Below are 27,917 nucleotides of genomic sequence, written 5' to 3'. Positions count from 1 at the left end.
AATATAATAATGGATCATTTTCTAGTCATTCATTGAAGGATGACTCACTACAAGACATAAATGATTTAAATATGGAAAAATTCAATATTTTTAAATTGTATGGGAAAGGTGGAAACAACATCATATATAATTTGATTATATATATATATATATATATATATATATATAACACAATAATTAAAAAAAAAAAGACTCATGACCATATCAGCACCATACGGTTAATTAATTACAAAATAAACTAATATATGCAATGCAGGTTGAGGTACAGTTAAAAATGATATATTATTTTGATACACGAGGGTAATTTGGTAATTCAACACCAAATATAACCACCACAGCCACATGCTTTGTCCCCCTCCCATTCCTCACTCTACCATGGCTACCAATCTCCAGCTCCTTCCGATTCATGGCTTCCCTCTCTCCAGCTGGAAGTGCCCGAAATACCCTCAAAGAGTCCCAGTATTTTCCCTTCAGCCACTCAATCCTCCTCCTCCTCCTCCTCCTTCTCCCAAGAGCATCTTAAGCTCAAGAAGAAGAGCCTCAGTTGCTCATGCTGTGAAAGAAGAAGTGATTCAATCCCCAAATTCAGACCCCGCCCTTGATTCCAAAACCTCCCCTCCTGCTTCTTCCAAGCTCGTTCTCGTCGTTGGCGGCTCTGGCGGTGTCGGTATGCACCTCCTCTTGCTCTTCAACGGCTGCCAATTACCTTCTTTATTGGTGTATATAATGTGAGATTTTTCGTATGTGGAAATTTTCAGCGGTTTTTGTTGTTATTGATATTGGGGGTGGATTGTTTGACGTGTCGTCTTTTGTGTATTGTTGTTTCTGGGTTGCCTTTTGTAGATTTGTTCTTTGTTGATTGATATGTTCGGTGGATTATTGAAGCTGGTGTCCACTTTAGGGATACCTACAAGGTTAGGAACCTGGATTGATGTCAGTCTTAATTAAATGAGGTGTCAAGTAGTTCTTTCTTACTCCACAAAAATATTCCACCACTCTAGTATGTAAACCACCTCCGGAACATCCTGTTAAACCTGCAACCAGAGCGCTATGTTTAGACCTTGAAGGATAAAGGAGGAGCTTGTGAGTGCAATTTCTTCTCAGGACGTCTTGTCTTTGACTTAGTTCCTTGACTTTTTCTACCTCCAAAATTTTTTGACTGGAAATACTATGCTACTTTTATCAAACTTGGACATCATCTGAAAACATTCATACAGGGAAAAATATTATCTTCGTAACCAAGAGTAAGACAACTACAAACATCTGTGATAGCCACTTCGATGGTAAAGGTTACCTACTTCTTGGTACACCAACTTCATAGTTTATTTCAAATCTAAACCCATGTCCCCTTTATACCAGTCTGAAACTGGAGCCACCTTCATAATTTTGCTTAATTTGCACCTTTGTTTTACATCAATATTCTTGATACTTAGTCATCTAATACATGCATCAGCGGAAGTCATGCCCCAGCTTCTTTTCATGGCTGGTTATGCACCTATTCGGCTTTCCTTAGTGAGAAACCTTCAACCCTGGATGTTTTTGTGCATATAAAGTTAAAAACTATATAATTCAAAAAAATTAATGGACAGCAATTGCAAGAAAAAACAAGAGATAAGAAGAAACAGGAACCTATCAAGTAAACACTCAACCCAAGGAAGAAGTGACAGCAAGTCTGGAAAATCTCAAGGGTGCAAAAGGTCCCCAACAAATTCAGTGGAGATAGGACTCCTCCCATGGCCAGTCTATCAGCTTCCTGATTTTCCTGTTTGGACTTCTGAGTGAATGAGTAATCCATTATCTTCCACGACCATTGGTTATAAGTCCATGACCATCTCCTGTCTTGGGGCACCCAAGAAGGAGCTTTCATTAAATTCTCCTCCACCATAAGGTTAGAGACATTCAAGTATATTTTTCTTATCCAAATCTTCCAATAAAGCTAGGATGTTTTCCTTAATGGCTTATCCAAAACGGGATGACTTTGAAAATACCTTGGTTATCCCTCTTCTGTGGTCCCATAAAAGCTGCTACTACCCATCTAACCCAGGTTACCCAAGGAGTATCCATCAAGGTTGAGCTTAAGACTTCTAGCAAGTGAAATTGTGAAATAATCAACTTAGCCTTTTCAACTGCTCCCTTATGGGTGTGATATATGGATCTTGAACAAGAAAAATGATATTAAAAGGAACCCCAATAAACTCATTGGTGATAAACATTCAAACAGTTGTGAGATAAGAAATACTCTCTGAAAAATTGCAAATGCCTCCTTTTTCTCTTCAAGACTGTGGCATTCCTCTCAGGCAAAACAACCCACAAGGTAGCTAAGATGGCTCCATCCACAATGTTCTCCATTAAGACATGTCTGAAATGCCTATGAGGGTAGTCTATGCTATCCAGCTTAGGAAAATGGCCTCTCCCATAACCAATGTTAAAGGAGCAATGGAGAGCAATAAGCAACTACTCACTCTCTGATGAGGTATTGACTAAGTTGAAAACTGGAAGCAACTAGTCAGGAGCTTTGTTGAGTAATAAGCAAGCTGTGCTTACCTTAGTTATAAAGTCCTAATACCAATTAGTCCAGGCAGAAACCAACACAACGTAGAAAGCACAGGGCTAATGAATTTATATAGTCTTTTAAAGTGGAAAAAATCATTTGCATTAAGCTTCTTATTTGGCTACCTACTAGGTTAAGACCCAAATCTTTGGAGAAGTCTCAATGTGAGAAGGGGATTGGTCTTTAGTGTCTGTGTAGGGAGCAAAGCCCTAGAGAAAGTGGGTTTTGCAGTTTCTTAAGGAAGAGTAACTTATAGTGGCATAATATTGTTAGAAGCATCTATGGTTGCATTCTAATAGATGGGTGCAACTTTCTGGTTAGGTGGTCATATATCATTTTACTTGGAAAGCTATCTCCCAGGACCTGTTATGTCTCTCATTTTATTTGTCTCATTGTCGGTGATAGATAAAAAATTTGGTTTTGTGAGGATTTGTAGTGATGGAATGAACATCTTTAAACTTTTTATCTTTCTTTTCATTTTTTTAGTCTCCTACTCTCTCTTTTTCTATTGTGCTCTTCCAAAGAGTAGCAATTCATCGGTACTTTTCTAGGATGTTATGGGTGTTGGGTGTGGTTACGTGTATGGGCATTCGATCCTTCACATCCTAAAATTTTACATTATAGGGACTTGGCTAAAAAGACATCTAATGATAGGTGAAAATACATGGTGACATATAATAAAAATTAAATTAGGATTAAGTAACAAACATTATGTTTTTTTTTTTTAATATGTGAATTAAGCAGGAAGCACTCTATGATGTTAGGGACTATTTTTATCTCTCTCTCTCTCTCTCTCTCTCTCTCTATATATATATATATATAAACATTTACTTATTTATTATTTTTAAGAAGAATATTATTGTGGTAAATTTTAATATTAATTGGTGGTGCTATTCTATTTTGTTGTAAATTTGAATAAGATTATTGCTTGTTACAAAAAAGTCTTTGCAATTATTATAAATGGTACCATAATGACATAATCTATACAAACAATATAAGATTATATAGTCATATAACACTCTAAAAATTGTAGGGTTATTATTTTGATTAACTGAAATGGATTTACGGTATAAGTCTATGATTTTCACTAAGATTAACTAGATGTAAACTAGTAAAATCAATAATTATATAAAAAATAATGAAAATTGCGAATATTATTCTATCTCCAATTCATTTTTTCCCCTATCAAAATTCATTCTCTCCTTATCCTCAACAATCTCTCGTATCCCTAACTCATGAACCTCAACTTCTAATAAACTCTCTTGTTCTCCTCTCTTCTTCAACCATACCTCACTTATTTTTATTTCTTCATCGACCTAGCTACTAGCTACCAGATGCAACAACATGATATATGGGGAAAAAAAAAATCTTAAAAAACGCATCAATTTCATTAGTTGAAACAATAATCATCTAAAAAAGAAAAGAAAATAGTGATTTGAAAAAGAAAGAAATGATTTGAAGAAGAAAACATGATTTGAAAAATAAAACAATTATTTGAAAAATTAAGGTCCTCTATTTGATTTAGACACTCAAGATCAAAATAGCATAATCCCTTTCCATATGTAAGTTAAAGCAAAGAGCTCTAGCCTACAGTAAAAACTTTAAAAGGGTTAAAATATCCCCTTGATGGTGAAACACTTTTCTTGTTGGTTTTGAAATAGGGATGTAAACGGGACAGGACGGGGTGGGGTTGGGGAAGACTCCGCCATCCCTGTCTCTGTTTACAAATTTATTCTCCATCCTCGCCCCATTCCTCATTTTAAATTAGGCAAGGCGAGGATGGGGAATCCTTGTAAGGATAATGAATTCTCCATCCTCGATGGGTAATCTCCGTTAGCTTGTTTAATTTCATAATTTTTCATTTAGATTTTTGAATTTTTAAATATAAAATTATATACAAATATATATAATATAATTTAGACAGGGAATAGGGTCCTTATCCCTACCTAGTTCCCGATTTTTTCCCCATCCCTAACCCTGACCTTAATTATTACTCCCCATCCTCGCCCTATTAGGTGTGGATCCCCATAGGGCCCCACCTTGATGGGTTTTTTTGTTATCCCTATTTGGAAAAGACTCTCACCATTGAGCTGTAGTCTCTGATCATTTCTTCAATCCCTAATTGACATGGGTTACCTAATGCACAACCATAGAAATTTAACTTGAATGAACCTACTGAACGACAAACCAAAAGAGGAAACAACTTCCTTTTTAACCCTTTCGATCTACATTCCGATTTCCAATCCGATTTCCAATCAAATCGAAGAGCACTCGGAGGAATACTCTTGAAAGTTGTAGTATTAGAGGCCAAGAAAGAGAGGTAAAAGCAAATTAAGTCCCAAAAAATCTCAGTAGTTCTCCACTTGTCCTAAAAATCCTTGCTTTTCTACATTTTGTTGAACTTCTTTCTAACTTATATAATTTGTAATATAAAATTCTAGATAAATAAATCAAAATACATGTAAATTGTATATAATTAAGTACAAAACATATATTCATGTGTATTTGTTGCCTTGTCTTACTTGTTCAGGGTTTTCTTTGTTGTGTTCTACCCATGTGTCAGCTTGGTATTCACTGTTATCCTATTACCTAATAACTTAACCTTTTGGATCAAATTGTAGCTTAAGATGATATTAGAGCTTTGGTTAATTAGAGGTCTTGAATTCAATCCTCTCTACCTATTTTTTTTCCCCATTTGTTTATCTATGATTTGTGATTTGTCTCTCCATATGCTGGTATGGGTTGCATATGATGGAGGGTATTAACCTGGTGTACATTGTTAATATGTTACCTAACAGCTTGAGTTTTGAGTCAAAGTGGTACTTAACATCATATTTATGGCTTTTCTATACAGCTTTAAAATAAAGTATGGCAGTGTAGAAAATCAAATAGGAACTGCAACTAGGATAGTTAGGATTTTGTTTTTCTTTATTTAGTGAGTTTTGTCAAACTTCTCTTGTCATGTATAATTATAGTTCTTACCTTCTCTCAGGGCAGTTGATAGTAGCATCTTTGCTTGACCGTAATATTAAGTCCCGCCTCTTACTACGGGATCCTGAGAAAGCAACTAGCTTGTTTGGTAAACAGGATGAGGAGACATTACAGGTTCAATTCCTATTCTCTCAGTTCATTAACTTTCCCTCTTTTAATGATATTTATGGAGTAAAAAAAAAATTTCTTCCATCAAAATTTGTCCCTTCCGGAGGATGTAAAAATTTATACATAAAGAAGTTTTGAAACTTGATAGGTATATAAAGGGGACACCCGGAATCTGGAGGATCTAAATTCATCTATATTTGAGGTTTGCTCTTTTGATATACATTTCAAAATTGATTTTCTTGACGCTATGAAACACTTCAAATCTAAGTGTTTATTTTCTACAAAACTTCTCTTGCAGGGAGTCACACATGTGATTTGCTGTACAGGAACAACTGCTTTTCCTTCAAAGCGATGGGATGGGGATAATACACCAGAAAAAGTAGGTACGGAATACACTTTATGAAGTAGATTTTCAGGTGAATGTGTCCATACATCTATGAGTTTTAGTTTTAGCCATGAAACCTGTTTAGTAATAACTCGGGCTAGGAATATAAAAAATTTATATATGTATTACTGCCTGTGTATATCAGATTTCCTTTCTGTATTTGACATTGATGGAAACAGCCTGGGATCCTGTCTAGACTTCACACACATGATAAAGCTTTTGACTATATTTTTTCTTTGAAGATTGGGAAGGTGTTAGAAATCTTGTATCAGCACTGCCTTCATCACTGAAGAGAATTGTTCTTGTTTCATCCGTGGGAGTAACCAAGTTCAATGAGCTACCATGGAGGTAAGACTATTACTTGACTGGATAATAAACATGTATCATAAGCAATTATTCTCAAGTAATTTGAGTTTAAATTTATTTGGAAATTCAAATCAAATAATTTGGACACCAAATATCAGTAAATTTTTCTTTGGTTAGCACTAAGTCTTTTGAGAACCTGATGTGGAGCATGATAACAAGAAAACAGAAATTGGGGTTAATCTGGGATATTTTTGTATTGGATATCTTGCAAGGCATGTCCATGCATTTACACAAGCACACACTGAGAGCCACTTTAATGGGACTAGGAGCTTTCAAAGTGACTTTACCCTAAAAGTGTAAGCTGTTAGAGAGTGGCCACTTTATTGGGAATGAAACTCATCCTTTTCCCTCCAGGTGGTAAAGAAAGTGTTTTAAATTACAAGGGGAGGACTTCATGCTATGTAGTCTGGAATAAAGATTGCTCTAACTCTAGGTTCGTTAAAGACCATTATTTCATAACTATGGTTGAAGGTTCCCAGTTTCTCCTGTATCACGTAGGGTGATTCTTGTTTGGTTATTTGATAAAGTATATTGTGGCCTTTAGGATTTTTTGCTTTATGAGCCAATAAATTCTGAAAACATGGGTACATAAGTATACTGCAACCAACTTCTAGATTTTCAAGCAGACATAAATCAGTATGCATAAATTGATTATCTCCTTGCAAACATAAAGTTCATTGATTATCTATTCAAACTGTTAAACATTGAAGTCACAATGCTTGAGCACTCATGCACTATGGTTCCTATATATGTTTGTGAATAAAAGATTATTTGGTGCAAAGTTAAAAGTGGGCATTAACCCCATAGTGTCCTTGATTGGTCAAGAAAATAGCAGTCTGTGCTTGTTTCCTGATCCCATTGCTTAAACTTCTCTTTCTTTCTTTTTTTCCTTTCAAAGTATCATGAACCTTTTTGGTGTTCTCAAGTATAAGAAGATGGGGGAGGATTTTCTTTGCAGTTCTGGTCTTCCATTTACCATAATCAGGTTAGTAACAGTTAATTTTGTATCTTTTACTTGATGCTTACCATATGATAATTCATATGGGGACTAGTCACTAGGGAGAAACATCAATTTTGAAAAATGCAGTTGTATGTCAATTATTTATGCATATACAGTGTTTATTTATGCACCAGAGCAGGTAGATTGACTGATGGACCATACACATCATATGATCTGAATACTCTGCTCAAAGCTACAGCTGGGCAACGACGTGCTGTCCTCATGGGTCAAGGTATGTTATTGTCAAGTTTTCTAAATGGGCAAACGGATGGGTGTTGAATCATTCAAATAACCTTTCATTTAAAGAATGAAAAGAGAACAAAGTAGAAAGAAGATATCATTTACTTATTAGATACAAACTTGAATTGAAATAATAATAGCAAATTATCTTTAAATTCATTGAACGACACTTTCATATATTATTTTTTGTTTTAAATAATAAAAAGTTTCTTTTGATGCAAGCTAAATAAGTGGATGGTAAATGCATCATGGAGAAAAGCAGTTCAAACAAAAAAAAAAACTTGAGTGGTTTTTCTGGCTACTGGCTATCAGGATTAGTGTTTCAACTTTCAAAACCAGTCAATGCACCCAAACGAGCTGGTCAAACTGTCATTGAGGATTTTCACAAGCTTAGTCGGGGTGTATCTCATAACCCTTATAGAATAAAGGTAGGGTTGTGCATCTCTTACTGTGCCTGCCAATATCAGGTGCTCGCAACTATTTTGGACTGAATGCTGCTTACACATGTTGATCTAGCATGTAGAAACTTAAGAGTCTAGCAGGATGACTTGTGAAGGGTATGCCAAAAGTAAAACACCAACATAGTGGATCTGATCAAACACCTAATCTAGAAAACACAAAACCTAGAGGGGTGTAAATAGGTAGTCCAACCAAGATTAAGACAATTTTTTAATTTTCCCAATTGGATCAAGTTACTTTTCAAATTAATTAGATATGATCATAAAAACTGAACGAAAAAAGTAATAAGGTGAGTTTCATGATATACATGGAAAACCCCTCCGAACTTGTTCATCAAAGCAAATCCAAGTAGTCAACTATAGAGAAAATTCGCAAAATATTAGACAACCTTTTTCCAATAGATTTATTCTAACCAGCTCCTGTACTATTCTTCATGTCTTCAACATGGCACCCTTGTGCTCCTTGGTGATCTTCACCTCAAGTCCCTCTGAGGCATGCAACCCAACTAACCTTGTATGTCCATTGAAGGAACATTTAAGAATCTTCTTGAAAGTTTTTTGAAAATTTTGGAACTTTGTAGATAGAATAATCATAAAGATTTTTCTCACCCACAAGTTACAAAAATATTTGCCTTTATATAGGCACAAAACCCTAGGGTAAACTAGAGTAGGAAGTCTAATAACTTTGGTACAAATCCTGAGGAGCGCTTAAGCCTATTTTGCTATTTTCTCATGCTTTGAGTTTGCTCAAGCCCTCCTTTGAGCATTCAAGCATCCTTGAAACCTTTCGACTTGTTCATAAATCATAATCCCATTTTTCACCTACCATTACTTAACCAATGCTCATACTACATTCCTACCTTACTTTGCTTGACCACCTTGTATCTTTGCTCTGAAGGTGACAAGTGCCTTTGAAATTAAATAGCATTGGACTAGTGCTTTTGGACTACAATTGTCAACTTAATCTAGCTATAGTATCACACTAACAGAAATATTTCAAAATATTTAATTTCTAATTAGGGATGTAACAGTAGAGTTTCTTCAGTAAAGCTTATTTTCCAACCAGAAGGAACTTTGAGAATGGAGTTACTTTGGTGTAATACAGTATGTGCATGTAAATAAATACAGTAAATCCAACAATTTCAATGATCATGCCAATGGGCTGACTTTGGCTGGCCCATGATCAGAGTTGGCTGAACTAAACAGTCCTGTCACCAGATCAACCTCCTGTCTGAGTTTTAAAACATTTCTTAGGACTTGACACCATCTCGTTTGGTACTCGGTAACAAATTAGTGAATTGATATATTTCAATCTACTATAAAACAAGAATAGTTTCCAATTAATCCATGGCCACCATTCTGATGGACGCCAATATAACAGTATTAGCATAGAAGCATGGAAAGGGACAATTGGTTTTATATTGCCTTTAAATTATAGTTTGCTTCCTCAGCTTTTAGGACATTTTCCTCTTTTATCTTATCCATATCTCTTTTGATTTAATGCTTTTGTTATTGGTCTCAGGAGATAAACTTGTTGGAGAGGTTAGCAGAATTGTAGTTGCTGAAGCTTGCATACAGGCATTGGACATAGAATTTACTGAAGGCAAAATTTATGAAATCAATTCAGTTGAGGTAATTATATTATAATATTTGAAATAATATTTAGGGGTTGCTTGGATATGCCATGTAAATAAGGTAATTATATTTTATATTCTATACCGGTTGAATGTGAAAAGCTATCCTCTTAGGTTCATTGCAAAACAAAAATGGAGTCATTTGAAATTGGATTTTCAAGTAACTGGAATGATGATTCCAATTCCCTGAAACAAAAATGGAGTCATTTGAAATTGGATTTTCAAGTAACTGGAATGATGATTCCAATTCCCTGAAAAGCTGGCAACGGATAGATGCATCCATTGCTATGGTGAACAAAATGAATTCATTTAAAAGAGCATTGGAATGGAGAAATTTTTCAGTGGAGTTTATCCCATCTCTTCCATGTATGTTTTGAATTTGATGATTCATGTAATGATTTGGATACCATTTGGAATAATTCCCACACCCCCACCCCCCACCTTGATTTTTAGCATATTCTGTTCTGCTTGAAACATCACCATCTCCCTTGGCTGATTTCGTACCTTACAGGGAGATGGTCCAGGAAGTGATCCGCAGAAGTGGCAGGAGCTATTCAAAACTGCTGAAGCCAAATAATTGAAACCCCAAGCTCACCAGCTTCTTTCATTTGTACCGTACAAGATGTTCTGAGTTGAAAGAGGTCAATTGTCACTCATCACCATGAATTGTATATAGTTGTAATATGCGTCGTTACATTCTCCATTCTTTCCCAGTTAACTCTTGTACTTAATCTTCCTTCAAGTGATTTGTATAAAGTTTTTGGCTTTGTTTCCCTTTTTTCTTTGGATAAACGTGAAAAGTGTTCAAGTACATGTTACAATAATTTAATCTTTTTTCCCTAAAGCTTTTCATTTTTTATTTTTTTTTGATCAGACAAAGCTTTTCATTTTCCTTATCTTATTCTTTCTTTTTATATATGCATGTTATTTTATTTCTCCCAAAATTTTTTGAAACCAAACATAGCTTTAGAGCTAAAGAAGTTCATGATTATTAGAAAGAGTGATCCAATGTTTGGATTAAGATACTTCATTTTGAAAGAAAGAAAAAAAAGAACACTAAAATATATGCTTTGAAAACTTTTGTATAGTGTGGTTTTGATTCTATCCCTTCTTAATTAGCCCCTGAAATTGAAACCCTTCGCAAAATTTCTTTCTTGAGTTTTCAAAACAAAAAGGTGTTACCCATGAATCATTGATACAGTTCTTTATTTTGAAATTGAAAAAACTGCAGTATCACCAACACAACAGAGTGCCCTTCAGAAAAAAGGATTCAGAAAATTACATAACTCAGCTTAATGATACGACCACCTAGGCCAAACGATATGCGGTTGGTAGCAGACATCCCGTTTCACCATTGCACTCCATCTAGGGCCATAACCAACATCTCTTCTTCTATTACTACCATTAATCCCATGCTCTTCTGGGTATTCTCCTTACAGCTGCAGCTGCTACATCTAAGATTCATGTTCATAGGTTGCCCCTCAGCTACCTATGACAAACCTCTTTCTTCATTCAAGCTAGGGAGAGACCCTGGCATGTGTCATATTGCACATTGATCAGACATTTAAAAAATGGAGAGAAACAAAGGTTAAAAATCACATCAGTACACTAGAAGAACTGAGAAATGTTTGACAGTAGTTGCAGTGCACACTTAGGACGGGAAATAACAAGGGAAGATGAAGAAAGCAGTAATACAAAGGCAACAGGTTAAAAGCCAGTGCTAAATTATAGTTTTTGAGATGGTTACCAATGAATTCTCCTGATGTATCCCAGGGCCGACTTTCAAAAGACTTTCCAATGATACTGCGTTTGTCATTTATAGTTCCATTCTCACAGCAGTACTCAGGAAAGTAATCAAGAAATGTTTTGGTTCCTAGTTCATCAACTCCATTAAAAAGGAAGCTCCTCACCAGGTCCTACATAATAAAATATGAGAAACGTGCAATAATTGGCAGAATATCAGAAAGCTCACTAGTTCAGAAATGATACCTTAGAGAGGCTCTCACCAATCAACTTTTTCAGAATTCGATGACCTGGATCCTGGTTTTCAGGAGTTGCATCAGCAAATGTATCAAGGAAAAGCTTAAAGGGCAGTCCAGATAGTTATAACCACAAAAAGACATACTATGATTTTACCTGTGCCAACTATTTCTGATCCCTTGCCTCTATACCCATTAATATTTGTTTGGAAAGATTTGATTAATAGTGAATCAGGAAAACAACACTATAGGGCTTCTTAATAGATCATTTGGATGCAGAGCTTCTTTTAGTGAAAAAGGGGAAAAAAAAAAAAACAACGTAATAATCTTCCAGTTATCCACTTTAAGGATGTCAACTTCAGTCCTGTTGTGGTAAGCACATCCCTTCCTGAGTTAGTCCAGTTCTATTTATTCTTTTCAATTATTTCTTCTAGTGACCAGAAAACAACCCGTACACATCTGGTATGCAAGAAACATAGATACACCAAACAGGAAGGAAGCTGTACTAAAGAAATAATAAGGAAACAGTTTTGAGTTTCAGCACTGACAATCAATATAGACCAGAGGAATCAGCCCTCTGAATGGCTCCTTGTTCACAGACCCAACAGCAACAGAAAGGCTCCCAACTCATGGGCAACATAATGAGATTTGGACAACTCTCTCTGCTTTTTAGCACATACACCAGTGGTTGGTAAGAACAAAATCTCTGTAGTGGTTTTACTGATCAAAAAGATCTCTACAGCAGTTTGTCTCACTCGTCAGCAAATCTCCATTGACCATCTACCATAAAAGAGCTAAATTGAACAAACCAAGACGTCTTAACCCCAGTTTTAATTTTAGATGCAATTCTAACACTAGTAGGCTATAGCAGTCTATCAATCAGCATGCACCCTGGATCTTCTCCACCACTCCAACCCCCCACCATGCGTGTGTGCGGACGTGCTAGCACACAGAGAAAGACAAAAAGGGACACTGAGATGGGATCCAAACTGTGGTGGTGGATTTTGCATTCATCCCAACAAACCTAGAGTTAACCTGCAGCCATCTTTTCTAGTGCATTCATGCATTCATGTACTATATAGCCATCACGGACAAAGAGAGACATTCATAAATTTTACAAGCAAATATGCAGTGGAGCCTTCAAGCCAATCACAAAGGTTTCACAGATATCGGCTGAATGAAACAAAGCTGGTGAGAATACCAGTGACTACCTTTTCTGCTCTCCATGTTAGATACCTATGCTGTGCTTCACGATTGCAAATAATTTGTGAAGTGTCTCTCTCCTCTGCAGCTTGTTCCATTAACTCAAGCCATGCCTAAAAACGCAACAGAAAGTGATAACACAAAATTGGATTTTGAATTATATAGCCAGCCATGCAAACAGGATCTAACAAATTCAAGTAAATTTAAATTCTTATAAACAGCATGCAATTGGGAATTGACCTCAAGACAAAGCAGGATGCTAAAACCTTTTACGACTATACCTTGTAGTAATCCATGAAAGCAGAATATAGGACACCATGCTTGTATTGGCTTGAAGTAAACTTAGTCCATATCACAATTGGTGAGAAAAATCTCAATGACTCACTTGTAAGCTTTCCTCCCCAAGGTAAAAGCTGCATAAAATCTGTGTTAAGTCGACATGAGACTGGGATTAGATAGTGATAATAAGCATTTTTTTTTTCTTCAATACCTCTGCATACTTGAGACCAAGAGGCATTAAGCTTTTGTAGTACTTCTCCTTGTAATCCCTCCGGTTGATGACATCATGCAAAGGGTTGAGGTCCCTATAAATGATCAATCAAGGCTAAGTTCCAGATTCTTGAGTGCTCTACAAAATCCAGGAAACCAAATTGATTCCAAATTATAGGAATAGTAATATTTCAGCCATTAGATAATAAAACAGAGGCATGCAGAGTTAGAAAAGGCAACATGCTTATGTTGAAACAAAGAGCAACCAGGTTGGTGTAACTCCATAAGAGATAAGAAAAAAAACTAAATCTTAGGTAAGTTTCTAATATTTTTGTTTCCTTCTGCTAATCAGAATCATAAGAAACACATGGGAATGACGTGTAGGACTAGAACGATAAGATGGGTGAAGAGTTCAATGGCGAGATGATAAGAAAGGCAATTCTGGTGCTTCAAAAGGAGGAGAGGAATCGATGATAGGAAAAACTTTGTTGTGGCCTCAATCAACAAGCATACTGTTTTTTTTTATTGGAAACGACACAAAGATTTATTGATAGATAAAAAGTACAAAAGAAGGATGAGGAATCCTCCTGCCAAAGACAGCTAAACTATAGAAAAATACACTGAAAAACAAGCAAACACTCTAAAAAGACCACTCCTTATGGAGTACACACAGCTATCCAATCAAGAAGTATCGCATTAAGGGGAGTCCCCTTAAAAACCTTGGAACAATAGGCCCAAAGAGAAGCAAGGAAAACAATAGAGTCCCATAGAGACTCTGAATTCCTTGCTTTATCCTCAAAAATCCTCGCATTTCTTTCCCTCCACACAATCCGAATAAGAGCGATGTTTGCAGCTTGCCACAAGGCTATCCCCCTCTTAGACGAACCAAATCCATTGAATTTGATGTACATCATGTCAAGGATGCTTCTCGGGGGAACCCAATCCATCTTAGCTAACTGAAATAACCTGTGCCATAACCCAATCGTCAAGGAGCAATGAAGAAAAATATGATCAGCTGATTCCCCATGCTTCATGCACAGAATACAAATATCCGGACTAAGGGCTTTGTAGGGTCTTCTCACTTGTAGCATGTCATTAGTATTCACCTTCTTGTGTGCCACTAACCAGATGAAGGACTGCACTTTGAAAGGAATTTGAGAATTCCAAACGAATTTAGAAGGAAAAACCTAAGGAGATCCAAAAAATTGGGATAAAGCTAGAAAGAAAGATTTAACTGAAAAAAGCCCTGAAGAAGACAAGGGCCACAATCTGGCATCTGGAACCGAAGGAGATAAATGCACTCCATCAAGAGATCGCATGAGGCCTTCTAAGTCCTCAATCTCAGAATCTGACAAGTTACGACGGAAATTTAAATTCCAAGAGAAAGGACGAGTAGGACCGAGAACTGAAGAAATAGGTATGTTTTTATCCAAGACTACTCTAAATAGACTTGGATATTGGGATCCCAAAGGTTGGTCCCCCCACCACAAATCTTCCCAGAAACGAATTCTTTCCCCATTTCCTACCACAAATCGAGTAAACGAGGAAAACTCCTGAAAGACTTGAGAAATAGCCTTCCAAGGACAGCGATGTGACCATCTGACTATTGTGTTGGCATCCCAACCATTGGAGTGTGAACCATAGATGCTTAGTATGACCTGATGCCAAAGAGCTGAACCCTCTCTAGGGTACCTCCACAACCATTTCCCTAAAAGAGCGAGATTTCTCAGAGAAATATTCCCAAAACCCAAACCCCCTATTTCCTTCGGTTTACACACGACATCCCACCTGACTAAATGATCCTTTTTGCTTTCCCCAATCCCTGACCATAAAAAATCCCTCTGCAACCTCTCGATTTTTGCAGCAACTGAAGCGGGTAACTTAAATAAAGAAAGATAGTAACAGGGCATATGGGTAAGGCAAGATTGGATGAGAGTTATCCTCCCTCCGAATGATAGGTATGCCTTTTGCCAACCATCTAATCTTCTTGAAATTCTCTCAATCACAGGATCCCAAAAACCACCTGCCCTGGGGTTCCCGCCCAAAGGAAGACCCAGATATAGTATAGGCCAGCCAGAAGCCTTGCATTCAAGTGTCTCAGCCAATCTTGAAATATGAGCTTGATCCAAATTGATGCCATAAATATTACTCTTGTCTAAATTGACCTTAAGTCCAGAAATATGCCCAAATGCTAACAAAAGACTCTTGAGAGTCTGCAAGTCTTCCTCCCTAGTGTTAGAAAAGAAGATGGTGTCATCGGCAAATTGCAAATGAGATACCCTAGTTCTGTTTCTACCCACCCTGAAACCCTCCAACATATTTCTCTCCTCTGCTCTCAAAAGCATCCTACTCAATACATACTATTAGGATAGAGCCCTTAAAAGCATGACATAATGTAACAAAATTTGGAATTCATTATTTAATGATATTCCAGTTTCACTTTTATCTATTCTTATGTCATGCATTACGCTTTATGAGCATTCTTGTCTCCATATTTTGCATTGTATATGACTTGAGTGCATTAGGAGTTGCACGGAAGATCCAAGTCATGGGTTCCTTGCAAATAGATAACTTGTTCATAGCCGGTTCATGGGTTTAGGCAACCCATTAGAAGTTGTAGTACACCACCTTCTAATTGGAAGGATGACTAGTCTTGACTATCAAAATAGGTTTCTCATGGTATATGCCCTAGTGTGTATGATCACACATTAGACAAGACCTACGGTGAGTCATGACTTCACCAAGCTACTTCATTATGTTGTCTCTCAACCTTGAGAGAATATTGAGCTTATGCTAAAATTAGTAAGTTGATCATATATTCCCTATGGATTGGGTCACTATTGATGAAAGTCGATAACAATAGGTATTCTCAATAGAGGCACTATGATATCTCATAGAATTAAGACAAAATGTCCTCTTGGGTGATTCTAAGGAGGTGTGTTCATGGAAATTATGACCATAGTAGTTCCTTAAGTGGAACTTGACATAGGCTCTTTGAGAACTAAGACATGTCAATTAAACATATAATAAGAGGATTTGTAACTCAATGATAATAGAGGAAGTCTCAAAAAACTGATAGCTTTCATCTTATTAGACCACGGACACCAGTTTATGGGGAGACTGAATGCAATGGATAACAAATCACAGATCCAAACACATAGTGTTTTGTTGTTATTTACATAGAAAACTGGAATTCGGTTAATTCTTTGTAGTAGGATGTTGAATCAACTTCGGAATTGAATTTTGAGGGAACCAATACTCATATGGATCCTAATGGTCCCTGCTTTGAACTCATATGCCTTGTTGGCATGAGTTATAAGGGTTGGATTAACTCTAAGTTCACTTTTGTGCATAAAGACATTTTGGTAATTACGCAAGGTTGTACAAGGGTAAGTGAACAAGTCTCTGGATTTGGCTAATTGATATCTATTATGACCCAATTTGGACTAGATTAAGTGACCCAAGCTCATGTAGGCTCAAATCACTTAAGCCCAGTTAAGAACCCTATAAATACCCCTTAGGGGTTAGGGTTTCCATCACTTATGGTCTTCCACCATCTAGAGAGAAAAAGAGTCATAGCCTCCACCCTTCTTTCCGCTCCATCAGAAGTGTGCCAAGAACAAAGTTGAGTCATGGGGCCGAAGATCGTGGGTTACGAAACTCCTAACAACTTCAAGGTCGTCTTCAACACTTAGAATTTAAGGTTTGGGAACATCTAGACCTAAGGTTAGTACTTTAACCCTAAAGATCAATTTTGAAAAATTAGTATTTGTTAGATAAGTGTATAGTTATTTAGGTTATTTACTTTTCCTTTTCCTTTTCCTTTTCTTTCCTTATTGTATTGTGGGTCCCACTAACATGTATATATATACCCAAGTCCAATGTGTATTCTTTACAGTTTTTCAATAACAATAATTAGGGATTCTCCCTTTTTTCTCTCTTCACATGGTATCAGAGCCAAGGGAGAAAAAAAAACCCTAATTATTTCCGGTTTATCCGTGAATCCATTCTGGGAAATCTTTCAGTGACCGTGTTTCATTCCGGTCACCCTTCCCATCTCCTAAAGCTTTCCGATCAATCGTATCACCGTCAGAAAACCCTCACCGCCGGCGACTTTTCCGGCAACGTCCTTTTCCGACACCGACCATACCATCAGGTGTGCAAGGAGGAAATCTTCAAGTTTTCTCAAAGCACCGGAGGGAGAATCTCAGCCACGCGCATTCCTTCTCCGGTGGCCTACATCTCACACACCGGCGGATGAGGGCGCGTGAAGCACTTTCCGGCCACGCGCTTCCACCTCCAGCCTCGCCTGACGCCATCTAGCCACCCTCCATCTGTGCTTGTGTCATCCGAGCCCTGAAAGTGCATTTTTTGGGGTTTTTTGTCTCCGCAGACCCTCTAAACAGCCTTTCCGGCGACCTCTGGTGACTTCCTCTCCACCCCGAGCCCTACACGTGTCTTAGGAAGTCCGCGATAAGCCGTATTAGGGCTCTCTTTGATCCAAACGTATTTCATTCACCAGATAAGTAGATATGGCTACTAAAAGTTCCACTTTTTCCTCTGTCATATCTGGATCTCCTATGATTACTTAGGAGAAATTGGTTGGAAGTGAAAATTATTTGTCCTGGTCTGCCTCTGTGGAGCTTTGGTTTATGGGTCAAGGTTAAGAGGATCACCTTGTTACGCAGGAGGCGGATATCCCTGAGGTTGACAGAGTACAATGAAGGAAGATAGATGCACAGTTATGTAATGTGTTATGGCAATCAGTTGATCCTAAGATTCTGCTTCATCTTCGGGTCTACAAAACATGCTTTAAATTTTGGAATCAGGCGAAAGGGCCATACACGAATGATATCCAACGTCTTTATAAGGTGGCTTCTTCTATTGTCAATGTCAGACAACAAGACATGGATTTATCTACTTATATTGGTAGATTGCCTCTCTTAAGGAGGAATTCTTGACCGTGATGCCTCTTACTACTGATGTTGGGGATCAACGAACACAGATTGACAAGTTCTTCATGGTTCTTACACTTATTGGCCTCCGTCCAGATCTCGAGACCGTCTGCGATCAGATTCTTGGCACTTCCTCCGTTCCATCCTTGGATGATGTGTTTGCTCGCCTCCTCCGTACTCAGACTTTGCCATCTGATAACACTTCAAATTCTTCTGTGTTAGTTTCTCAAACTAGCTCTCGAGGAGGACGCAGTGGTAACCGAGGTAGAGGCCAACGTCCTCATTGCACCTATTGCAATAAGCTTGGCCACACTCGTGATCGGTGTTATCAGTTACATGGGCGGCCTCCCCACACTGCCCACGTGGCCCAATCATCTGATCCTCAGTCGCCTCAGCCTCCCAGTTCCTCCACATCTCAGGGTATTTCCCTCACTGACAGTGAGTATGATGACTATCTCCGCTATCAAGCCACCAAGTCAGCTTTTGTTGCTTCTGTTGCCCAGACTGGTAATGCTTCTGCTTGTCTTACCCACACATCTTCTCTTGGACCTTGGATTCTAGATTCTGGTGCTTCTGATCACATATCTGGTAATAAGAATCTTTTCTCTTCTATTACTACTACCTCTGCCTTACCTACTGTTACTTTAGCTAATGGTTCCCAAACTATGGCTAAAGGTTTTGGTTTCGCTCATCCTCTCCCTTCCTTACCTTCTATTCTGTCCTTTATGCCCCTGAGTGTCCTTTTAATCTTATTTCCATCAGCAAAATAACTCGCACTCTTAACTGTTCTATCACTTTCTCTGATAAATTTGTGACCTTGCAGGACCGGAGTACGGGGAAGACGATTAGCATAGGACGTGAGTCTCAAGGCCTCTATCACCTCACCGCACCTTCAACTCCTGCAGTTTGCATTTCCACTGATACTCCCCTCCTCATCCACAGTCGCCTGGGCCACCCTAGTCTATCCAAGTTCCAGAAAATGGTCCCTAGTTTTTCATCTTTGTCGTCGCTTGCGTGTGAGTCCTGTCAGCTTGGGAAACATATTCGTGTCTCGTTCCCAAAGTGTTTGAATAATCGGGCAAAGTCTTCTTTTGAACTTGTCCACACTAATGTTCGGGGTCCTTGTCGGACCGCGTCTACTTTAGGATTTCAGTATTTTGTCACTTTCATTGATGACTATTCTCGATGTATTTGGTTATTTTTAATGAAAAATCGAGCAGAGTTATTTTCTATTTTTCAAAAATTTTATGCTGAAATCCAAACCCAGTTCAATATTTCTATTCGTGTTTTGCGCAGTGACAATGCCAGGGAATATTTTTCTACACCATTTACTTCATTTATGTCCCAACATGGGATCATTCATCAGTCTTCTTGTGCTCATACTCCTCAACAAAATGGGGTAGCTGAACGTAAGAATCGACATCTTGTTGAGACAACTCGTACTCTCCTTCTCCATAGTCATGTTCCTTTTCGTTTTTGGGGGGACGCTGTTCTTACAGCATGTTATTTGATTAATCGTATGCCCTCATCTGTATTACACGATCAGATTCCTCATTCCCTTCTTTTCCCTGACCAACCACTTTATTTCCTTCCTCCTTGTGTTTTTGGTTGTACTTGCTTTATTCATATTCTCACTCCTGGACAGGACAAACTTTCTGTCAGAGCCACAAAATGCATCTTCTTGGTATATTCCAGACTTTAAAAGGGTTATCGTTGTTATTCCTCTGAGACTCATCGCTACTTTCTCTCCTCTGATGTCACTTTCTTTGAGGACTCACCGTTCTTCTCCACCTCTGAGTCTCTTCCTATCCCTTCGGCTTCTCCTGCCCCGGCTCTGCCTCCTTCTGCTAACTTACCCATTGCTCTTCGGAAAGGTAATCGATCTACTCGTAATCCTCATCCCATTTACAATTTTTTGAGTTACCATCGATTATCTTCACTCTATTCTGCATTTGTTTCTGCTATATCTTCTGTTTCTCTTCCCAATAGCACCCCTGAGGCTCTTTCCCATCCAGGCTGGCGACAGGCAATGGTAGATGAAATGGTTGTTTTACACTCCAATAGCACTTGGGATCTTGTTGTTTTACCCTCTGGTAAATTTACAGTTGGTTGTCGTTGGGTCTACACAGTTAAGGTTAGCCCTGATGGTCAGGTTGATCACCTTAAGGCCCACTTAGTTGCTAAAGGCTATACTCAGGTTTATGGTTTTGATTATGGTGACACTTTCTCTCCTATTGCCAAGATAGCTTCTGTTCGTCTATTGCTCTCCATGGCTGCTATGCGTTCTTAGCCTTTTTATCAGTTAGATATTAAAAATGTTCTCCTTCATAGGGATCTTGCTGAGGAAGTTTATATGGAGCAACCACCTGGTTTTGTTGCTCAGGGGGGGTCTGGTTTAGTGTGCAGGTTATGCCGTTCTCTATATGGCTTGAAACAATCTCCTCGAGCATGGTTTAGCCGTTTTAGTTCTGTTGTTCAGGAGTTTGACATGTTCCGTAGTACAGTAGACCATTTCGTTTTCTATCATCATAACTCTTCGGGGCAGTGTATTTATCTGGTAGTTTATGTGGACGACATCGTCATTACAGGCAGTGATCAGAATGGTATTCAGAAACTAAAGCAACACCTTTTCACCCACTTTCAGACTAAAGACTTGGGGAAACTCAAGTATTTCTTAGGGATTGAAATAGCTCAATCCAGTTCCAATGTGGTTCTTTCCCAAAGGAAGTATGTTTTAGACATCTTGGAAGAAACCGGTATGTTAGACTGTAAACCGGTAGACACTCCTATGGATCCAAATGTCAAACTTATACCAGGCCAGGGGGAGCCTTTAGGAGATCCTGGGAGATATCGGCGACTTGTAGGTAAACTGAACTACCTCACCATTACTCGTCCAAACATTTCTTTTCCTGTAAGTGTTGTTAGTCAATTCCTACAGTCACCATGTGATAGCCATTGGGATGTTGTAATCTGCATTCTTCGATATATCAAAAGCACACCAGGCCATGGTGTGTTGTACGAGAACAGAGGTCATACCCAAGTTGTTGGTTACACAGATGCAGATTGGGCTGGCTCACCCATAGATAGACGTTCCACTTCTGAGTATTGTGTTTTTATTGGAGGTAACCTAATATCTTGGAAGAGTAAGAAACAAGATGTCATGGCCAGATCTAGTGCTGAAGCCGAGTATCGAGTTATGGCTCTGGCAACATGTGAACTCATATGGCTGAAACATCTTCTTCTGGAGTTGAGATTTGGAAATGATGAACAGATGAAGCTCATCTGTGACAACCAAGCCGCTTTGCATATTGCATCCAATCTAGTCTTCCATGAAAGGACCAAACACATTGAAGTTGATTGTCACTTCATTAGAGAGAAGATCGCATTAGGATGTGTGGCGACTAGTTTTGTCAATTCAAATGATCAACTAGCAGATATTTTTACTAAATCTCTCAGAGGTCCTAGAATTAAATACATTTGTAACAAGCTTGGTGCATATAACATATACGCTCCAGCTTGAGGGGGAGTGTTAGATAGTGTATAGTTATTTAGGTTATTTACTTTTCCTTTTCCTTTTCTTTCCTTATTGTATTGTGGGTCCCACTAACATGTATATATATACCCAAGTCCAATGTGTATTCTTTACAGTTTTTCAATAACAATAATTAGGGATTCTCCCTTTTCTTTCTCTTCACAGTATTGTTTTTGTTGCTTAGATCTAAGATGCCAACACATACATGAAGGTGGTGGTGGCTAGCGGCTAATGGATTGGTCTAAACTCTAGAGAAACTAGGTTGGCTGCAGTGAATGTTGGCCTTCATGGAGGAGTGCAGAACAATAAAATACATAGCCTTCTATGATTAAGGGTTTGAAGAAGAGGTTAGGGAAAGCAATTACAAGATTTAATCCATGGCGAATGCTATCATATAGACCATTCATTTCAAGTTTATTTTAGGCATAGAGGATAAGAACAATTCGTATTTTCATTCAAATTAAAATTAGGATTTCTATTCTTATTAAATTAGCTTTCTGTTTAGTTCTAATTCTTATCACTTTAGTTTAGTACTTCAAACTGCATTTAGTATTTTATTTCCTTTAGGAGTAGAATTTTATTTCTGATCGATTCTTTGAATTGCTTATCAATAAAGTTGATCACACTAATGGAGGGATGAATTATTACATTAATTATCCACATCCAACATATGGTTATTGCTTGGTGGTTCTTATCAAGAGTGTGCTCAGTGGCTGAATGATGAAATGTTGAGTCCTCAAGCCAAAGGATCACAATTTTAGTACTTGACAAGAGTCAGGTGTCATTTTTCCTCGGGCATTGACAGTCATGGATACTTGGTGCAAATGGTAGTGTGTTAGGGAAGGGATGTAAGAAGATGATTAACCAATGGTATTTTGTTAAGAAAATGTGCAAGAGAACTAGAGAATCTCAAGGTTCAGGAGGTTGAGAAATTATCCTACCTAATTTGAGCACTGTGAGTGTGTGTGGCCCATACCTTGGATAGGCATCACCACTGAACATTTTTCCAGTCCTCACTTTCTTCTACTATATCCAATAACTATTGGCCAATTTGAGTCAAATTACAAAGGAGGCTCCACACACAGCTGCTACTCTATCATCAACTTCCCGTCCAAGGCTTTCCAAGCAACTAGGGAGTAGTGATAACAGCAAGAGGTTGGTGCTAGTTCATTGTCTCAACAAGCTCAAACTCAGCACTCTAATAGCTGAGAAAATTCAGGAACATGAGGCTATGAGACTCCCTTAGATGCTGAGAGCAGCAAGATTGAGATGTCTTCACCTCCCTACACCTTGACTTTTGGTTTAGCTACTCATGGTGAAAATGAAAAGAACAGAAGGAATTTTATAGAGAGGACAACATGATGGACTTCAAATTCTTGAATTGTCTTTCTAGAATTCACATATGTACAAAGCATAAGTTAACCTAACTACTCTATCAACTATTTAACTCTATTTTTGCTTTTTGTCCACTTGCCCCCAAATTAGCTGTTTGTAGGATTTTTGCAGCTCAAGTCTACAATGGGGTGAGGTGGATTTCCTGAGATTTTTGGTTGCCGCATTGCTTCATAATTTGCAGAGTAGCAGAGGTGTCATGCATGGGCTTGTACAGTTGTCATAGGTGTCAGGGGGAATGTGTTCATTTCGAAGGATTGAAGCTAGGATGATTTAAAAAGGAACAGTATCTTTGCGAGGGGTGACTTGTGAGCTTATTGGAAAAGAGGACCAGAAAATTCTGGTTTAACTTTTCTAGGGGTGTCTGCAGGCCGATTTGCTAAGGGAGCAGAGGTAGTGGACATCAGGGTTGTGGAGGCTTCGCTAGGGGGCTGCTGACTAGTTAGGTAAGGGGGGTAGCAGACAGCAGTGGCTCCTGGGTAGTGAACCTCCCAGGTCATTTCACTGGGGGGCCTGTTAATCTCACCAGGGGGGCCTAGTGAAATTAATGAGACCAGTGGGGTAGTGAAGAGTCCTTCCTTTAGATTTTTTTCCTTCATTTAACTTGTTTTCCGTCTTGTTTTTCTTGCAAAACTTGTACACACATGCCAATGGATCATCAAGCAATAACATTAGCCAACTAGGATGTTTTAAGGTTGATAAATTGTGCAATTTACAGAAATCAGGCAAGATAAATCAAGCTTTTCCTATACCAATCAGTTATCTCCACCTTGTCATTCAAAAAGACATGTATGCATGCATGCATATGCATATAAGTACACATGAAATTGGGCTAAATAAAAATTTAAGGCAAACATAAACTTAAAATAAATTTACCGAAGTTATAACAACTTTCTAGAAATTCAGGTTTTCAGCAGGAAGCATGACATTGCCTTGCACAAGTGTTTCTTATCAGAAATGCGTTTCCATAAAATTTTTGGAGAGGCTCCATCATAATTTATGAAAACAGTTTTTTTTCTGACTATGTAACAGAATGTATTTACTTCTAGAAGACAGTGGCAGCCAGCTTAATCATGTTCCTTAGCAGAAAAAGAAAGAAGATAGCTTACAACACAATAATGTTCGTGGTAGGAGTGGTGAAAAAATTGGCGCAAAATATAGGTAGATCAAACTCTTGTTCTGGGAACACAGCAAAATCCAAAATCTGCATACATATTTTGAAGACAGAATTACGACAAAGAACACCATACATATTTATTACAAAGAATCTACACACTATTATAGCACAAGGTCTGAGCAAATGAATTGCAATTCAAGGTTTCCAATCTGAAAATCTCTGCTTGTATGCATCAGAGAAAATCTATATGATAATAATATCTTGGTCATTTTATGAACTTACCTTTCTCGACTATGAGCACATTCATCAAGATCACATCTGAGTTCCCAAACCATCCAGGCATCATGTTCAATATTGGATTAGCTTGATAGTTAGGATAGACCTTCATATAAAATCATTTCTAACAAAGAATCATAGAGAAGAATAGCATACTGAATTCTGATATTAGTAGAACTCATGCATCAAGAAACTAATAAGCTGCAATATAACCAACTCAAGCTAATGAGGATGCTAATACAGAAGATAGTATAGTAGATCAGGAACCAATCGACCTCTTAGTGAAGAGACTAACATGTGTGGGACTAAAGCGCAATGAAGGTTCTTGAAATCCAAGATACATGCATACATCATGAGTAGATGATGAATGTACCCAGATAATTATAAAATAAAATTCTGTGTGGATGATGTCATCCATCAAAGTTGGTGAAAATTGTTCTGATAATTCTGAAGTCTTAGAGCAGACTAAATTATTGACGTCACATTAAAGAAATATTCTTACACCAAATCATAGGAAGTCCATGCAATTGCAAGTTCCCACAGTTGCATCAAATAGTTATACAAGGAAAAAAATTAAATGAAATAATATAATGGAATCACGCTCCATAAAAGACAATGTCACAATACATGAGCAACAGAAATATTGAAGAACAATACCTGCATTCCTTCACTAGCTTCAATGCTCAAATTACGGAGGAGTCTAATCTTGGGAGCTTGGAATGATACCATTTGAAGCTTTGCTTTTCCATCCATGGCCATCATGGAATTGAAATTCTCCTTATGTCATAAAAGCATAATGTTGAGAAGAATAGCAGATGAGAAGGACTCCATGAAAAAAGAAAAAAACTAACTGATATAAACTCTATGCACACTTGTAGATATTTGAGGTAGGACAGAGATCTTGACATATTGACAGACAATTAAGACCATAGTAAGAACACATAATGCAATATATGATGGCCAATGACCTGTTGACTACGGGTTCCAAGGAGGGTTTATGAACTGACCTCAGTGTAAAAAGACCAAGTGTTCAAGCCATTAAGTATCCACATTTACGGTTAAAACAGAAAAAAAATGAATAAACTAATCATTACAATGATTTCAGACATACACATACGTCAAGCATATATCTTGCATCTTAACATTTCTTGCAAGCAATAATGTAATTATGCAATCATATACATTCCTTTAACTAACAAGTCCCTATATTGCTAATGTAAAGGTAATTTTTTTATCAGAAACAAACATTTTCATTCATCAAACAGTTGATAAATACAAGAAGGATAAACAATCCTTCAAAAATGTACAAAAAATGGTAGAAAGTGACCAAGAAATAGAACCACAAAAACTAGACCCTCCCCATAAAAAACCCCTCACATAACTAGGAGCAAAAAAATTGGACCCGAAAGGGGAAAGTAAATCTCCAACAAAGGAGGCCATATACTTTGCTCCTTGTTTGGCTAACTGATCCGTGACTTGGTTTGCTCAAGAAGGAATCCAAGAGAAAGAACAACCCAACTCAGTTGCAGTAACGTAAAGCTAATTACTCCAAAACTTCCAGAAATTAAAATGAAAAAAAAAAGGCAAAACAAACACTCTGGCACCCTAAACCCGGTTTGATAATTATCTATGACTGAGTATTATATAATCTAACAATTTATATCAAAATGTGTACTAAAATAGATGCAGTGATCTCTGGTTCTCATTTCAAAGTAAAAGATGACCACCACTATTCTGATTCCAAACATTTTTTTTTAGCCACATCACTTAGCATTGATTTTTAGAGCAAATGGTCAACATCAAAAGCATTTGCTTTTAATTATAGAACATGGAACCCATTCACACTCAGAATCACACTAATCATAAAAAAAATCCATTAGGGCTTACAGGATCACAAGCTAGTTCTAATTTCAATACCCACTTGCAAAAACGCTTAAAAGTGGAGAGGGTAAACAAACCCTCATTCAGCCAAGAATTTGAATACACATGGAACCAAAATCTGAAATCAAGACAAATAAGCTAATGACAAGACAATACAAAGAAGACACTAAGTTCAAATTTCAGCATCCTTCTAGAGAAGTGAAGGCACATTTCTTGAAGCAGTTCAAAACTAGAACAAACCCATATTCCAATATTCTCTAGGCAACCAAACAGTACCTGCAAAGGGGAAGGAAGTAAATGGGTGCGGCGTTTGGTTTCATCCAAAGCAAAGTGAAGGAACTTCTGGTAAGAGCAGGCGGAGACTTCCACAAGAGCCCCTTTGGGTTTGAAGTTATTAATGTTACTACCTGTGCTTAACGGACGCTTCAGTGTGGAGAAAAAGCTCAAAGAAGAAGACTCCATTGAAGAGAAGCAAAGGGTACCTCTACTCAGTGTTCTTCCCAGGGATTTCCCTGTGAATAACCGAAAATGGCTTAGTTGTAAATTGTAACTTCGAACTTTGAAGTTTAAACTGATGGGTTTTTTCATGAGTTTACTGTTTTTGTAAAATTTGAGGTTTTCATAAACCGACATTGTTTCTTACCTTCAATTGTACGAAAAAATCAATTGGTATCTCATGAATATATCCGACGGTTATCATATTCAATGGAGATGATATCCAAAAGATCTATATCTAATAATATATTATATTTAATTTATAAAATAAATAAAAAATAAAATGAAAATATATATTATTTTTTAATATTCTATATTTATTTAAAATAAAATTTGTATTGCATTCCAATTAAAAATATGTTTAATATTATTTAGAAATCATTTAATAATTTAAAAAATTAGTAAATAATTAATTATTTATTTATAAATAATATATATGATTCAAATATTTTAAATGTATATTGGTTGCAAAGTTTAATACAATTCACTAATATCACATGAATCCAATATGATATTCGTGGGTTTGAGTTAAATATAAATGAGTTTGGATAAAATTCATGTCAATCTATCGTTTAATAAATATATAATTTTTTTATCAACTTGTATAATATAAATTTAATCTGAATTGACTCATTTAATAATCTCGTTATTAAACTATTTAATTCATATTTGTCTCATTTTTAATTTATTTTTAAATAAATAGGTCAATTGAGTCATAAACAAAGATAAAAATATTGGTAATCACTAATATATCGGTAGTTCGATTTTACGGATATATCGACGGATATTTTGATATAAAATATGGATTGATTTAAAATTGATCAAAACTTTTGAAAATGTAAAATAAAGTTTTTAGAAATGAAAT

General features: G+C 37.2%; 2 protein-coding genes across 2 annotated transcripts; one reads left to right on the top strand and one right to left on the bottom strand.

Moving 5' to 3' along the window:
* Positions 1 to 335: 335 nt before the first annotated feature.
* On the top strand, positions 336 to 10,577 carry LOC100255039 (uncharacterized protein At2g37660, chloroplastic). The gene is made up of 9 exons (XM_002274936.5): positions 336 to 667; positions 5,544 to 5,656; positions 5,799 to 5,852; positions 5,949 to 6,033; positions 6,278 to 6,383; positions 7,300 to 7,386; positions 7,536 to 7,633; positions 9,622 to 9,731; positions 10,245 to 10,577. Exons 1-9 carry the CDS (start codon positions 343 to 345, stop codon positions 10,308 to 10,310), a joined length of 1,044 nt encoding a protein of 347 aa, XP_002274972.2. The 5' UTR covers positions 336 to 342; the 3' UTR covers positions 10,311 to 10,577.
* A 334-nt stretch (positions 10,578 to 10,911) lies between these two features.
* On the bottom strand, positions 10,912 to 27,104 carry LOC100267105 (phytochromobilin:ferredoxin oxidoreductase, chloroplastic). The gene is made up of 9 exons (XM_002278956.4): positions 26,834 to 27,104; positions 25,334 to 25,453; positions 24,393 to 24,487; positions 13,406 to 13,499; positions 13,197 to 13,328; positions 12,924 to 13,028; positions 11,723 to 11,773; positions 11,481 to 11,649; positions 10,912 to 11,263 (listed from the first exon to the last, which is right to left on the bottom strand). The coding sequence occupies exons 1-9, from the start codon at positions 27,017 to 27,019 to the stop codon at positions 11,223 to 11,225; spliced, it is 993 nt and encodes a 330-aa protein (XP_002278992.1). The 5' UTR covers positions 27,020 to 27,104; the 3' UTR covers positions 10,912 to 11,222.
* Between the last annotated feature and the right edge of the window lie 813 nt (positions 27,105 to 27,917).

The sequence above is a fragment of the Vitis vinifera genome, chromosome 6 (assembly GCF_030704535.1).
Source record: "Vitis vinifera cultivar Pinot Noir 40024 chromosome 6, ASM3070453v1".
NCBI lineage: Eukaryota > Viridiplantae > Streptophyta > Magnoliopsida > Vitales > Vitaceae > Vitis > Vitis vinifera.
The sequence above is the reverse complement of the archived record's forward strand: the minus strand, read 5'-3'. Positions and strand labels throughout refer to the sequence as shown.